General features: G+C 37.3%; 1 protein-coding gene across 1 annotated transcript in view; it reads left to right on the top strand.

The window, feature by feature from the left end:
- CWF19L2 (CWF19 like cell cycle control factor 2) overlaps positions 1-15,206 on the top strand; it is a 149,966-nt gene that overhangs the window by 31,980 nt on the left and 102,780 nt on the right. Inside the window, exon 7 of the mRNA XM_043579225.1 lies at positions 1,622-1,737. Coding sequence (XP_043435160.1) covers positions 1,622-1,737 — 116 coding nt within the window. The remainder of the gene's footprint in view (positions 1-1,621; positions 1,738-15,206) is intronic.

The raw sequence follows: 15,206 nt of genomic DNA, 5'->3' as shown, positions 1-15,206 counted from the left end.
TTAAGGAAATCTTGTCTTCACTCTGCCCGTCAGCATTTTTTCAGTTTCGTAGATAATTCTTTGAAATAAACTTGTGTAACTGGGATGTTAATATAGGTATTATTGATAATGGGTTTCTCTTATCCTCGTGTAAATTGAGGATTTAGACTAACTTCCTTGAGTAATTGCATTGTTAATTTTGAACTCATACATTGTATAAAATAAAAAAGGAGTAAGAGCAAAATAAACTTGAAAGAAAAGTGAATCATTGAGTTAACTGGACATCTAGGTTTCGAAGTACGAAGTATTTTAGATCTGTAAAGAGAGACTTCTTTTCTTAGAAGAGATTGCTTAACAAAGATAGATTCTTGAGATTTGAGTGAGACTGCAGTTAGAGGATTGAAAAATCTTTTTTTTTCCCTTTAAACTTTTTAGTAAAGTCTAACACATACAGAAAAGTACACAAATCGTTAAGTGTACAGTCTGATCATTACTCCAAAGTGAAAATACCCGTGTAATCAGCACACCTTTTGAGAAACAGAACATCATTAGCATCCCACAAGCTGCCTTGTGGCGCTTCTGGTCACTCTGCTCCTGTCAGAATAGCCACTGCTTTGGTTTCTAGCACCAAAGTCCATTTTCCCTGGAATCCCATAGTAAGTACCGTTGTTCCCTTTGGTTTCCTGCTTCCTGTGTTCCCATTTTCAGAATCACCCATGTTATGCAGTGTTGTAGTCATTGATTTGCATTGCTGTGTATTTTAGGAATATGTCACAATTGATGCTGTTTACCCATGTTACTAATGGTGGACATTTGGGTTGTTTTCTAAGCTGGGATTACTGCAGACTTTTCCACTATTATGATTTTTACACATGTCTTTTGGGTTTTGTGTGTGTTTTTGTTGATTGTAGAACTGGGATGATCTAAAGCCATCCTATTTTTGGACAAGGAAAATCAGGAACAGAATTTTGATTTAAGTAATTGATTAGATTTCTTTATGCGCGTAAAAGTGTGATGTGTGTAGAAGGAAATACAAGCAGCTTAATAAAGTTTGTTGAAGGCATTCAGATTTTCATAGCTGGCAGTCATGACTATAATGGAATAATTTGTTTTGGTTTGCCTTTCAGTATTCTCTTCTGTAATTTCCTCATTTGTTCTTTGTTTTGTTTCTGAGGTAACTTTTTCCTCTTCTGTGTGTGTACTTTCATCCTTTATTTCTGGGCATGCCCTCCCTGCTTTTATCTTTGTTTGTGGACATCCAGCTCCTTGTTTTAAGCCTGATCTTTAAATTTTACGTGACCTTCCATTTAGAAATAATCCATCTCTCATTGTTGTATAATTCTTTATCTTTGTATAATTTTTACTACATATTATCTTTATTGTTATTGTTTATATCCTTTTATCTTTATACTTTTAGATTGCACTTTTTTTGAGGATAGTTTAATTTTTGCCTTCCTCAGTCCCTAAAATACGTACCTTGCATATATAGGTACGTAAATAATATATTGAATTTTAAGTGCACTTATGGTTCTTTTATGTTCAAGGAAGAATAACTTATACTTTAAGAAATTGTTAGAGAAGCAATATTAATTCTGTTATAACTACATGAAAAGTATAACTGACATTTAGTACTGGAATTTAGTTTCAGTGGTAGAAGATGGTGGATTGAGCTGGCTGAGGAAGTCTTACCAGAGAATGAAGGAACAAGCTGAGAAACAGAACAGACGTTTTGAAGACATTGTGGCTGAAAGATATGGGGTAAGTACTGGCATTAAGGAGACATGTATTATATTCAAAGTTATATGAGAAATAATGTCTGTAACTTTGTCAGTGTTTTGTGCCATGAAGCTCTTCTGAATTAAATGGGTATGAAATCTCAACTCTGTCTACTGCTGAAGCCATTTTCTGCCTTTTTTTAATTGTGTAAACTTCTGTAGCATATTTTTGTTGATATGATGAACATAAAACTTAAGTGTGTGTGTTTAATCTAAAAATAACATTTTCTCATTGTGAGAAAATTTAAATAATGCAGGAAATCCCCCAATATGCCTCTTGAGATAAGCACTGTTGAAATTTTGGTATATTTCAGAGTTTTTCTTTATTCCAGAGATTTTATTTTCCAGAGTTTTGAAATACAAGTTTTTTTTTGTTCTTGTTTTTTGTTTTTTTGCTTTCTTTTTATTTATTTTTTATTATTTATGTATTTATTTATTTTAACATTTTTTTTTGAGACAGGGAGAGACAGAGCATGAACAGGGGAGGGTCAGAGAGAGGGAGACACAGAATCTGAAGCAGGCTCCAGGCCCTGAGCTGTCAGCACAGAGCCCAACGCGGGGCTCACACTAACAAACCAGCAGATCATGACCTGAGCCGAAGTCGGCCGCTTAACTGACTGAGCTACCCAGGCGCCCCTGCTTTCTTTTTAAAGAGAGAGAGTGTGTGCACACATGATTCTTTAGAACCAGCTCCCCCATTTACCAAGTGTGGATAATCTTTCTATTTCAGTTGTTAGTAATGCCCTTTTCTTTTTTAATTTCTAGCAAAAGCAGATGTAGAAAGTAGTAAGATTTCAAATTTATGGGCAAGTAAAAAAAAAGTGAGAGAAAAATCATATTTATTCTGGAGATTTTTAAAAAATGTTTTATTTATTTTTGAGGGAAACATGAGCGGGGAGGGAGCTGAGAAGGGGACAGAGGATCCGAGCATCTGAAGCAGGCTCCATGCTGACAGCAGCAATCCCAGTGTGGGGCTTGAACTCACCTTTCAGATCACCATCTGAGCCAAAGTCAGCCGCTTAACCCACTGAGCCAGGCAGTGGCTGGGAGATTTTTTTTTTTTTTTTTTTAATGTTTGTTTATTTTTGAGATAGTGCCAATGGGGGAGAGGCAAAGAGAGAAGGGGACAGATCTTCCGAAGCAGGCTCTGCCCTGACAAACTGGAGATCAAAACCTGAGCCAGAGTCCAAGGCTCAACCAGCTGAGCCACCTGGGTACCCCCAAATCATCCTTTTTTAAAAAAAAAAGAATGCTTGTGAGGATAGAGGAAGATGGCAGCGTAGGAGGACGCTGGGCTCACCGCGTGTCCTGCTGATCACATAGATTCCACCTACACCTGCCTAAATAACCCAGAAAACCGCCAGAAGACTAGCAGAACGGACTCTCCGGAGCCAAGTGTAGACGAGAGGCCCACGGAAGAGGGTAGGAAGGGCGGAGAGGCAGTGCGCGCTCCACGGACTGGTGGGAGGGAGCCGGGATGGTGGAGGGGCAGCCTGCCCTGCAAGGCAGAGCCCCCGAATTCTGACTTGCAAAAGCAGAGGGGCTGGACGGAGTGTGTTCTGACAGCCAGCTGGACTTAACATCTGGAATGTTATAAGTCAACAGCTCTGCTCAGAGAGCGGGAGGGCTGGAGGACAACCAAAAGGAGAGCTGTTGAGCCCTGGAAGACAGAGCTCAGCTCTGCGGAGAACAAAGGCACTCGGAAGCGCCATCTCCCTTGTCCATCCCCCAGCAGAAATCCCAAAGGGAACCAGTTCCCGTCACCGAACTTGCTTGCACTGCGCAAACACCCAAGGCTGTGCTTCTGTGGATCCGTCCCTCCGACGGGTCTGCCTGCCTGCCTCCCAGTGCTGCAGGGCCCCTCCCACAGTGGACCACCGATGGCAAAGCGAGCTAAGCCCGCCCCTCCCGCCTATGCACCTTGCGGATCCATCACAGCTAATACGCCCTTGGCCAGGTCCCATCCAAGCAGCACTATAAGCCTGGTAGTGTGCAAGCAGTCCAGACAGGGGCCACTCCACTCCACAGTGAGTCCTGCCTCTCGGAAAGGGGAAGATAAGGTACACACCAGTCTGTGGCCCCAGCGGTGGGCTGGAGTCAGACATCGGGTCTGACTGCGGCCCCACCCACCAGCACAAGTTACTCAAGAAAGCACAGGGGAAGTGCCCTACAGTTTGGAGCCACCGCAGGAACTACCCAAAATGATAAAATGGAAGAAATCTTCTCAAAAGAAACTCCAGGAAGTAGCGACAGCTAACAAATTGATGAAAACTGATTTAAGCAATATAATGGCACAAGAATTTAGAATAATAGTCATAGAATTAATCGCTGGGCTTGAAAAAAGCATAGAGGACAGCAGAGAATTGCTACAGAGATCAAGGGACTAAGAAATAGTTATGAGGAGCTAAAAAATGGTATAAATGAGGAGCAAAATAAAAAGGAGATGGCCATAGCATGGATTGAAGAGGCAGAGGAGACAATAGGTGAATTAGAAGATAAAATTATGGAAAAAGAGGAAGCTGAGAAAAAGATAAAAAAATCCAGGAGTATGAGGGGAGAATTTGAGAACTAAGTGATGCAATGAAGCACAATAATATCCGTATAATAGGGATGCCAGAGGAGGAAGAGAGAGAGAAAGGGGCTGAAGGTGTACTTGAAGAAATCAAAGCTGAGAACTTCCCTGATCTGGGGAAGGAAAAAGGCATTGAAATCCAAGAGGCACAGAGAACTCTGTTCAGACGTAACTTCAATCAATCCTCTGCACAACATATCATAGTGAAACTGGCAAAATACAAGGATAAAGAGAGAATTCTGAAAGCACTAGGGATAAACCGGCCCTAACTTACAAAGGTAGACACATAAGGGTAGTAGCAGACCTATCTACTGAAACTCGGCAGGCCAGAAAGGAATGGCAGGAAATCTTCACTGTGATGAACAGAAAAAATATGGAGCCGAGAATCCTTTACCCAGCAAGTCTGTCATTCAGAATAGAAGGAGAGATAAAGGTTTTCCCAAACAAACAAAAACTGATGGAATTCATCACCACTAAACCAGCCCTACAAGAGATCCTAAGGGGGATTCTGTAAGTGAAATGTTGCAAGGACCACAAAGTACCAGAAACATCACTACAAACATGAAACCTACAGACATCACAATGACTAAACCCATATAATAACACTGAATGTAAATGGACTAAATGCGCCAACCAAAAGATATAGGGCATCAGAATGTATGAAAAAAAACAAGATCCATCTATTTGCTGTCTACAAGAGACTCATTTTAGACCTGAGGACACCTTCAGATTGAAAGTGAGGGGATGGAGAACTATCTATCATGCTACTGGAACTCAAAAGAAAGCTGGAGTAGCCATACTTATATCAGACAAACTAGACTTTAAATGAAAGGTTGTAACAAGAGATGAAGAAGGGCATTATATAATAATTACGAGGTCTATCCATCAGGAAAAGCTAACAATTATAAATGTCTATGTGCCGAATACGGGAACCCCCAAACATATAAAACAATTCATCACAAATGTAAGCAACCTTATTGATAAGAATGTGGTAATTGCAGGGGACTTTTGTACTCCACGGACAGCAATGGATAGATCATCTAGACACAGGATCAATAAAGAAACAAGAGCCCTGAATGATACACTGGATCAGATGGACTTGACAGATGCATTTACAACTCTGCATCCCAAAGCAACAGAATATACTTTCTTCTCGAGTGCATATGGAACCTTCTCCAAGATAGATCACATACTGGGTCACAAAACAGCCCTTCATAAGTATAAAAGAATTGAGATCATCCCATGCACACTTTCAGACCACAGTGCTATGAAACTTGAAATCAACACAGGAAAAAGTCTGGAAAACCTCCAAAAGCATGGAGGTTAAAGAACACCCTACTAAAGAATGAATGGGTCAACCAGGCAATTAGAGAAGAAATTTAAAAGTATGTGGAAACAACTGAAAATGAAAATACAACCATCCAAACGCTTTGGGATACAGCAAAGGTAGTCCTGAGAGGAAAATACATTGCAATCCAGGCCTATCTTAAGAAATAAGAAAAATCCCAAATACAAACTCTAACAGCACACCTAAAGGAAATAGAAGCAGAACAGCAAAGACACCCCAAACCCAGCAGAAGAAGAGAAATAAAGATCAGAGCAGAAATAAACAATATAGAATCTCAAAGAACTGTAGGGCAGGTCAATGAAACCAAGAGTTGGTTTTTTGAAAAAAATAAACGAAATTGATAAACCTCTAGCCAGGCTTCTCAAAAAGAAAAGGGAGATGACCCACATAGATAAAATCATGAATGAAAATGGAATTATTACAACCAACCCCTCAGAAATACAAGCAATTATCAGGGAATACTATGAAAAATTATATGCCAACAAACTGGACAACCTGGAAGAAATGGGCAAATTCCTAAGCACCCACACACTTCCAAAACTCAAACAGGAAGAAATAGAAAGCTTGAACAGAGCCATAACCAGTGAAGAAATTGAACCATTTATCAAAAATCTCCCAACAAATAAGATTCCAGGACCAGATGGCATCCCTGGGGAATTCTACCAGAGAGAAAGCAGAGATAATATCTATCCTTCTTAAGCTGTTCCAAAAATAGAAAGGAAGGAAAACTTCCAGACTCATTCTATGAAGCCAGCATTACTTTGATTCCCAAACCAGACAGAGACCCAGCAAAACAAGAGAATCACAGGCCAATATCCCTGATGAATATGGGTGCAAAAATTCTCAATAAAATACTAGCAAATCGAATTCAACAGCATATAAAAAGAATTGTTCACCATGATCAAGTGGGATTCATTCCTGGCCTGCAGGGCTGGTTCAACATTCGCAAATCAATCAATTGATACATCACATTAATAAAAGAAAAGAAAAGAACCATATGATCCTGTCAATCAATGCAGAAAAAGCATTTGACAAAATTCAGCATCGTTTCTTAATAAAAAACCCTCACAAAAGTCAGATTAGAAGGAACATACTTAAACATCATAAAAGCCATTTATGAAAAGCTCACAGCTAATATCATCCTCAATGGGGAAAAACTGAGAGCTTTCTCCCTGAGATCAGGAACACGACGGGGATGTCCACCTCACCGCTGTTGTTTAAATGGTGTTGGAATTTCTAGCATCAGCAATCAGACAACAAAAGGAAATCAAAGGCATCAAAATTGGCAAAGATGAAGTTAAGCTTTCACTTTTTGCAGATGACATGATATACCTGGAAAACCGATAGACTCCACCAAAAGTCTGCTAGAACTGACACATGAATTCAGCAAAGTCGCAGGATACAAAATCAATCTACAGAAATCAGTTGCATTCTTATACACTAATAATGAAGCAACAGAAAGACAAATAAAGAAACTGATCCCATTCACAATTGCACCAAGAAGCACAAAATAGCTAGGAATAAACCTAACCAAAGACATAAAAGATCTGTATGCTGAAAACTATAGGAAGCTTATGAAGGAAATTGAAGAAGATCCAAAGAAATGGAAAAACATTCTGTGCTCATGGATTGGAAGAATAATATTGTTAAAATGTCAACACTACTCAAAGAAATCTACACATTCAATGCAATCCCAATCAAAATTTCACCAGCATTCTCCTCGAAGCTAGAACAAGCAATCCTAAAATTTGTATGGAGCCACAAAAGACCCCAAATAGCCAAAGTAACATTGAAGAAGACCAAAGTGGGAGGCATCACAATCCCAGACTTTAGCCTCTACTACAAAGCTGTAATCATGAAGACAGCATGGTATTGGCACAAAAACAGACACATAGACCAGTGGAATAGAATACAGACCCTAGAATTGGACCCACACAAGTATGGCCAACTGATCTTTGACAAAGCAGGAAAGAATATCCAATGGAAAAAAGACAGTCTCTTTAACAAATGGTGCTGGGAGAACTGGGCAGCAACATGTAGAAGAATGAAACTAGACCACTTTCTCAGACCATTCACCAAAATAAACTCAATATGGATGAAGGACCTGAATGTGAGATAGGAAACCATCAAAATCCTAGAGGAGAAAGCAGGAAAAAGCCTCTTTGACCTCACCCGCAGCAATTTCTTACAAGACACATCTCCAAAAGCAAGGGAATTAAAGGCAAAAATGAACTATCAGGACCTCATGAAGATAAAAAGCTTCTGCACTGCAAAGGAAACAAGCAACAACACTAAAAGGCAACCTATGGAATGGGAAAAGATACTTGCAAATGACATATTGGACAAAGGGCTAGTATGCAAAATCTATAAAGAACTCACCAAACTCCACGCCTGAAAAACAAATAATCCAGTGAAGAAATGGGTAGAAGACATGAATAGACACTTCTTTAAAGAAGACATCCAGATGGTCAACAGGCCCATGAAAAGATGCTCAACGTCGCTCCTCATCAGGGAAATACAAATCTAAACCACACTCAGATATCACCTCATGGCAGTCAGAGTGGCTAAAATGAACAAATCAGATTATAGATGCTGGTGAGGGTGTGGAGAAATGGGAACCTTCTTACACTGTTGGTGGGAATGCAAACTGGTGCAGCCGCTCTGAGAAACAGTGTGGAGGTTCCTCAAAAAATTAAAAATATATCTCCCCTATGACCCAGCAGTAGTACTGCTAGGAATTTACCCAAGGGATACAGGAGTCCTGATGCATAGGGGCACTTGTACGCCAATGTTCATAGCAGCACTCTCATAATAGCCAAATTATGGCAAGAGCCTAAATGTCCATCAACTGATGAATGGATAAAGAAATTGTGGTTTATATACACAATGGAATACCATGTGGCAATGAGAAAGAATGAAATATGGCCTTTTGTAGCAGCGAGGATGGAACTGGAGAGTGTGATGCTAAGTGAAATAAGTCATACAGAGAAAGACAGATACTATATGTTTTCACTCTTATGTGGATCCTGAGAAACTTAACAGAAACCCATGGGGGAGGGGAAGAAAAAAAAAAAAGGTTAGAGAGGGAGGGAGCCAAACCATAAGAGACTCTTAAAAACTGAGAACTGAGGGTTGATGGGGGGTGGGAGGAGGGGAGGGTGGGTGATGGGTATTGAGGAGGGCACCTGTTGGGATGAGCACTGGGTGTTGTATGGAAACCAATTTGACAATAAATTTCATATTAAAAAAACATTGCTTGTTAAATTTCAATGTATTCATTTTTATAGATTTCTTTCCTGTTTTTTATATACTTTTAAAATAGTTTTTTAAGAGCAGGCTCATGGAATACATTCTGGGTTTTTTAATGTACTAATAGAGGCATAGTTGGATGTCAGTAAATACACATTTTAATGACCTTAATATTTTAATATATATTTGTATGGATTTGCCATGTATTTATTTACTTAATGATGGAGTGACATTTTTATTTTATTTTCCCCTGTTAAATAATATTGTAGTCATCATCTTTGTTTAATGCATTTTGTAAACTCACCAGGTTACTTTCTTAAGATGAATTACTAAAAACAAAATTGTTATTTGAAGGATAGGGATACTTAAAGTGAGTTGTATATTAACAAATATCTCTACAAAAAGGATCAAACAAATTATATTTTCATTACAATGACTCTTATCACATGATTTTGTTAGTCTTCATAGTGTGCTACTGTGCTAAGCAGATTTTTTTTTTTTTTTTTTTGCTTTTATTTTTGCTTACTAATGCACTGGAATGTTTTTTCATATTTCTTTGGTCATTTGTATTTTTTTTTTAATGTTTATTTATTTTGAGAGAGGGTGCATGAGAGTACGCATAGAACTAGCGAAGGGACAGAGTGAGAGGGAGAGGGGATCCCACATTGCAGAGTGTGATGTGGGGCTCAAACTCATGACTGTGAGCTCATGACCTGGGCTGAAATTAAGAGCTAGATGCTCAAGTGACTCAGCCCCCCGGCGTGTTGACCACTTTTATTTTTAAGTGAATCGATTGTTGATGACATTTACCCATTTTCCCTTTGGGATATTGATTGCTTTAAGATCTTTTAATCTGTTGTAAATTTTTCTCTCAGTTTCATGTTTAGTTTTTACTTTGTTTATATTTGCTATGGGTAGGTTTTGAACATTTTTACCTAACAAAATCCATCAGGTTTTTCTTTCATCACTTAATATTCTTGCTATAATTCACTGAAAGGCTTTTGTTACCCAAAAAATCATAAAAATGTATGTCTGTATTTACTTTGAGTATTTGCTCAGTATTTTTTATGGGTATCTTTCATCTTTTTGGAATATATTTGTGTATGTTGTAAAGTAGGTTTCTAACTTTATGTCTTCAGATAGTCATTTATAATATATTGAATAAGTTTTCCCAGTACTTTGAAATGACACGTTTATTATATATTAGTTTGTCTTTTATAAAATGAGTCTATTTTACTGTCAAATCTATTCTGTTGATTTTTCTGCTGTTTCCTGGAATTAGTATCCTACTCTTATAATTATTGTTGTTTTCAGTAACTCATGCAGATAGTAAATGATTAGTGAACACCTACTGTGTGGCAAGGTCAGTCTTTTTTTATTAGTTATTAAAAAATTAGCTCTTCATTCTTACACATTTTTCGGTTGTTGTTAAATGTAAAAAAATTGTTAAAAAAATGCATAGAAATTGTTTTGTCAAGTTCAAGCTCAACTGAAACATTTTCCCAAAATTTATCATAAACTTACATATCTTTTTGGAATTTTGATTTGAATTTAACTAAATTTAACTAAATTTAACTAAATCAGGGATGATTAATATCTTTATAATGTTGAATCATCCTAAAATGTTGGACATTTATTCAAATTTTCATTTATATTCTTCAGTAAATTTCTCTGTGTAATTACTATGCATGTGTCCTTAAGGTTTAAAAATCTTTTTTTCTATTTTATATTGAATCTTTTTTCCTTTGTGGGTTCAGGCTTGCTGTTGGTGCTAGAAGGCCATTATTCTAAACTCGCGTCATTAAATCTAATTTTTTAAATTAGACTCGTGTCATCTGGAAAGATAGTTATATACAAATGATTTCTTTGCTTTATCCCCTCACTATTAATGATGTTTGATCTTTTTTGTCTTCTCAAAATAGAATTTCAGAACTTTGATAGAAGCCCTGGAAGCTAGTTCTCTTGTTTTTCCATGTAAATGCTAGCTTCTTGCATTTAAGATGAAGATTATCATCTGTAAAAAGTATCCTTGCATTCAGAGTTTAGTAGATAGTAGAGGTGTTCTTTTGTTTCCTTTTTTAAAATTATAAATGGGTATCTTAATTTTTATGAAATAGCTGTTGTGATGTCCTTTGAGATGATAGGATTTTTTTCTTTCAGTTGATAATGAGATGAATTGTGTTAATACATTTCCTAATGTTAGACTGCTCTTGCATTCTTTGACTCCTATTTGATCATGGCATTTCCTTTAATATGCTACTAAATTAAATTTGTTAATATCTTATTTTGAACTTATATCTTCACTTACATATGTAATGGCCTTCAGTTTTCTTCGTATGTTATTTTTATTAAATTTTGATAGGGTTATTATAAGTTTATTATTTGAATTGTGAAGTTTGTTATAATTTCTGAATGCTTTAGAACAGTAAAAACATTGGCTTTGTAGTCAAATAGTCCTTAATTTCAATATACGTTTTCTTCCTCTTTTGGTGTGTGGCCTTAGCTTCCTTTTCTCCCCGTTATAAAAACACCTCTATTAAATAGCAACCTCGTAGGATTCTTGTGAGCATTAATAATAATTTGGGTCCTTTTCATGTGCCAAACACTGTTGAAGTGCTTCATGTATAATTAATTTAATACCACAACAGTACTATTATTCTTATTTTGCAAATGAGGAAACTGAGGCAGACAGAGGCTAAATAACTTAACCAAGATTAGATGGTTAATCAGTAGATTTGAACCCCTAGGTATTGTCTCCTAAAACTCACTTAAATGATGTAAAATAGGTAATATAATGAGAATTGGATAAATTGTGGTAATTGGTGTTTTTTTTTATCATTACCATACTTTATTGACTCTAAGAAGCCACTAATGGTAGATACACCATTATTTCATGTATCAATAAGAAAGTAAAAAGCTGCCTTTAAGGCAATGTTTTCATTATGAAACTGCCCTCCCTCCTGCCCCAACCCCCTTGGCTGCCATCATTTCTGTTCTGTTCATATTGTTACTTGATTTAAGAAACATGTCAAATCTATAATTTTAAATAATTAAAAAAAATGAAACATTAGGGATTATCTCTGCTTAGGCTAAGATAATAATTTTACCATATTTCGATCCCCCATCTCACCTTTCAGACTTGGTTAAAATAATTTGAAAAAAAAATTTTAAGTTTTAAATTTCAGTTTGTTAACATATTGTGTAATATTAGTTTCAGGTGTACAATGTAGTGATTTAGCCCTTCCAGACATCACTCTCTACTCATCACAGCAAGTGCTCTCCTTAATCCCCATCACCTGTTTCCCCATCACCCCACCTACCTCCCCTCTGGTACCCATCAGTGTGTTCAGTATAGTTGAGAGTCTGGTTCTTGGTCTGCCTCATTTTCTCTCTCTGTCTCTCTTTTTTTTTTTTTTTTTTGGCCCCGGTTGCTTGTTGGTTTTGTTTCTTAAATTCCACATATGAGTGAAATCATATAGTGTTTATCTTTCTCTGACTGACTTATTTCGCTTAGCATAATACTCTCTAGCTCCATCCATGTTGTTGCAAATTGCAAGATTTCTTTGTTTTTTATGGCTGAGTAATACTCCATTGTGTGTATACCACGTCTTCTTCCTCCATTCATCAGTCAACGGATACTTGGGCTGTTTTCATAATTTGGCTATTATAGATAATGATGCAATACACATCAGGGTGCATGTATCCCTTTGAATCTGTATTTTTGTATTCTTTGGGTAAATTCCTGGTGCTGTGATTGCTGGATCGTAGGGTAGTTCTATTTTTAACTTTTTTTTTTTTTTTAATTTTTTTTTCAACGTTTATTTATTTTTGGGACAGAGAGAGACAGAGCATGAACGGGGGAGGGGCAGAGAGAGAGGGAGACACAGAATCAGAAACAGGCTCCAGGCTCTGAGCCATCAGCCCAGAGCCTGACGCAGGGCTCAAACTCACGGACCGCGAGATAGTGACCTGGCTGAAGTCGGACGCTTAACCGACTGCGCCACCCAGGTGCCCCTATTTTTAACTTTTTAAGGAACCTTTGTTTTCCACAGTGGCTGCACCAATTTGTATTCCTACTAACAGTGCAAGAGAGTTTCCCTTCCTCTGTCTTCTCACCAATACCTGTTGTTTCTTGTGTTGTTGATTTTCACCATTCTGATAGATAATAATGTAATATCTCATTGTAGCTTTGATTTGCTTTTCCCTGATGATCAGTGATGTTGAGCATCTTTTCGTGTGCCTGTTGGCCATCTGGATGTCTTCTTTGGAAAGATGTCTGTTCAGGTCTTCTGCCCATTTTTTAATTGGATTATTCATTTTTTAGGTGTTGAGTTTTTTTTTTTTTAATTTAAAGTTTATTTATTTTGAAAGAGAGAGAGAATGAGCAGGGGAGGGGCAGAGAGAGGGCTGGGGGTGGGGGGGACAGAGGATCAGAAGTGGGCTCTGTGCTGACAGCAGAGAGCCCAATGTGAGGCTTGAACTCATGCATTGTAAGATCACGACCTGAGCTGAAGCTGGATGCTTAACCAACTAAACCACCCAGGTGCCCTGAGTTTTAGAAGTTTTTTTTTTTTTTATATATTTTGGATAGTAATCTTTTAGCTGATATGTCATTTGCAAGTAATTTCTCCCATTCTGTAAGCTGCCTTTTAGTTTTGTTGATTGTTTCCTTTGCTGTGCAGAAGCTTTTTATTTTGATGTAGTCCCAATAGTTCATTTTTGCTTTTATTTCCCTTGCCTCAGGAGACATATCTAGTAAGAAATTAATGGGCCAATGTCAAAGAAGTTCCTGTCTGTCTTCTCTTCTAGGATTTTTATGGTTTCATGTGTCACATGTAGGTTTATTCCATTTTGAGTTTGTCTTTTTGTGTATAGTGTAAGAAAGTGGTCCAGGATCAACCTTTTGCTTATAGCTGACCAGTTTTCCCAACACCATTTGTTGAAGAGACTATCTTTTTTGCATTGGATATTTTTCTCTGCTTTGATTGAAGATTAATTGACCATATAGTTGTGGGTTCATTTCTGGGTTTTCTATCCTGTTCTAGTGATCTGTGTGTCTATTTTTGTGCCAGTACCATACTGGTTTGATCACTGTAGCTTTGTCATATAACTTCAAGTCCAGAATTATGATGCCTGCCTACAGCTTTGCTTTTGTTTTTCAGGATTGCTTTGCCTATTTTGGATCTTTTGTGATTCCATACAAATTTGACAATTGTTTGTTCTAGCTCTGTGAAAAATGCTGTTGGTGTTTTGATAGGGATTGAATTAAATGTGTAGATCGCTTGGAGGTATAGACATTTTAAAAGTGTTCTTCCAATCCATGGGCATGGAATGTCTCTCCATTTTTTTGTGTCATCTTTCCATTTCTTTCATCAGTGCTTTTCATAGTACAGGTCTTTCATATCTTTGGTTAGGTTTATTCCTAGGTATCTTATTGTTTTTGGTATAGTTGTGAGTGGGATTGATTACTTACTATCTCTTACTGCTGCTTTATTATTGATGTATAGAATGCAACAGATTTCTTTATGTTCATTTTGTGTCCTGTAGCTTTGCTGAATTTGTGTTTCATTTCTAGTATTTTTTGGTGGGTTTTCAATATATAGTTTCTTGTCATGTGCAAGTAGCAAAAGTTTGACTTTTTCCTTGCCAATTTGGATGCCTTTTCTTTTTGTTGTCTAATTCCTGAGGCTAGGACTTCAGGTACTATGTTAAATAACAGTGGTGAGAGTGGACATTCCTGTCTTGTTCCTGACCATAGAGGAAAAATTCTCAGTTTTACCATTGAGGATATTAGCTGTGGTTTTTTCATAGATGGCCTTTATTATGATGAGGTATGTTCCCTGTAAATGTACTTTGTTGAGGGTTTTTATCATGAATGGATGTTGTACTTTGTCAGATGCTTTTTTGAATCTGTTGGAATGATCATACGGTTCTTTTCCTCTCTCTTACTGATATTATCACATTGATTGATTTGCAAACATTGAACCACCCTTGCAGTCCAGGAATAAATCCCATTTGGTCGTGGTGAATGATTTTGTTAATGTACTATTGGAAGTGGTTTGCTGGTATTTTTTTTTTTTTAATTTACTTCCAAGTTGGTAGCATATAGTGCAACAATGATTTCAGTAGTAGATTCCTTAATGCCCCTTACCCATTTAACCCATCACTCCTCCCACAACTCCTCCAGCAACCCTCTCTTTGTTCTCTATATTTAAGAGTCACCTATGTTTTGTCCCCCTCCCTGTTTTTATATTATTTTTGCTTCCCTTAGGTTCATCTGTTT

The sequence above is a fragment of the Prionailurus bengalensis genome, chromosome D1 (assembly GCF_016509475.1).
Source record: "Prionailurus bengalensis isolate Pbe53 chromosome D1, Fcat_Pben_1.1_paternal_pri, whole genome shotgun sequence".
NCBI lineage: Eukaryota > Metazoa > Chordata > Mammalia > Carnivora > Felidae > Prionailurus > Prionailurus bengalensis.
The sequence above is the reverse complement of the archived record's forward strand: the minus strand, read 5'-3'. Positions and strand labels throughout refer to the sequence as shown.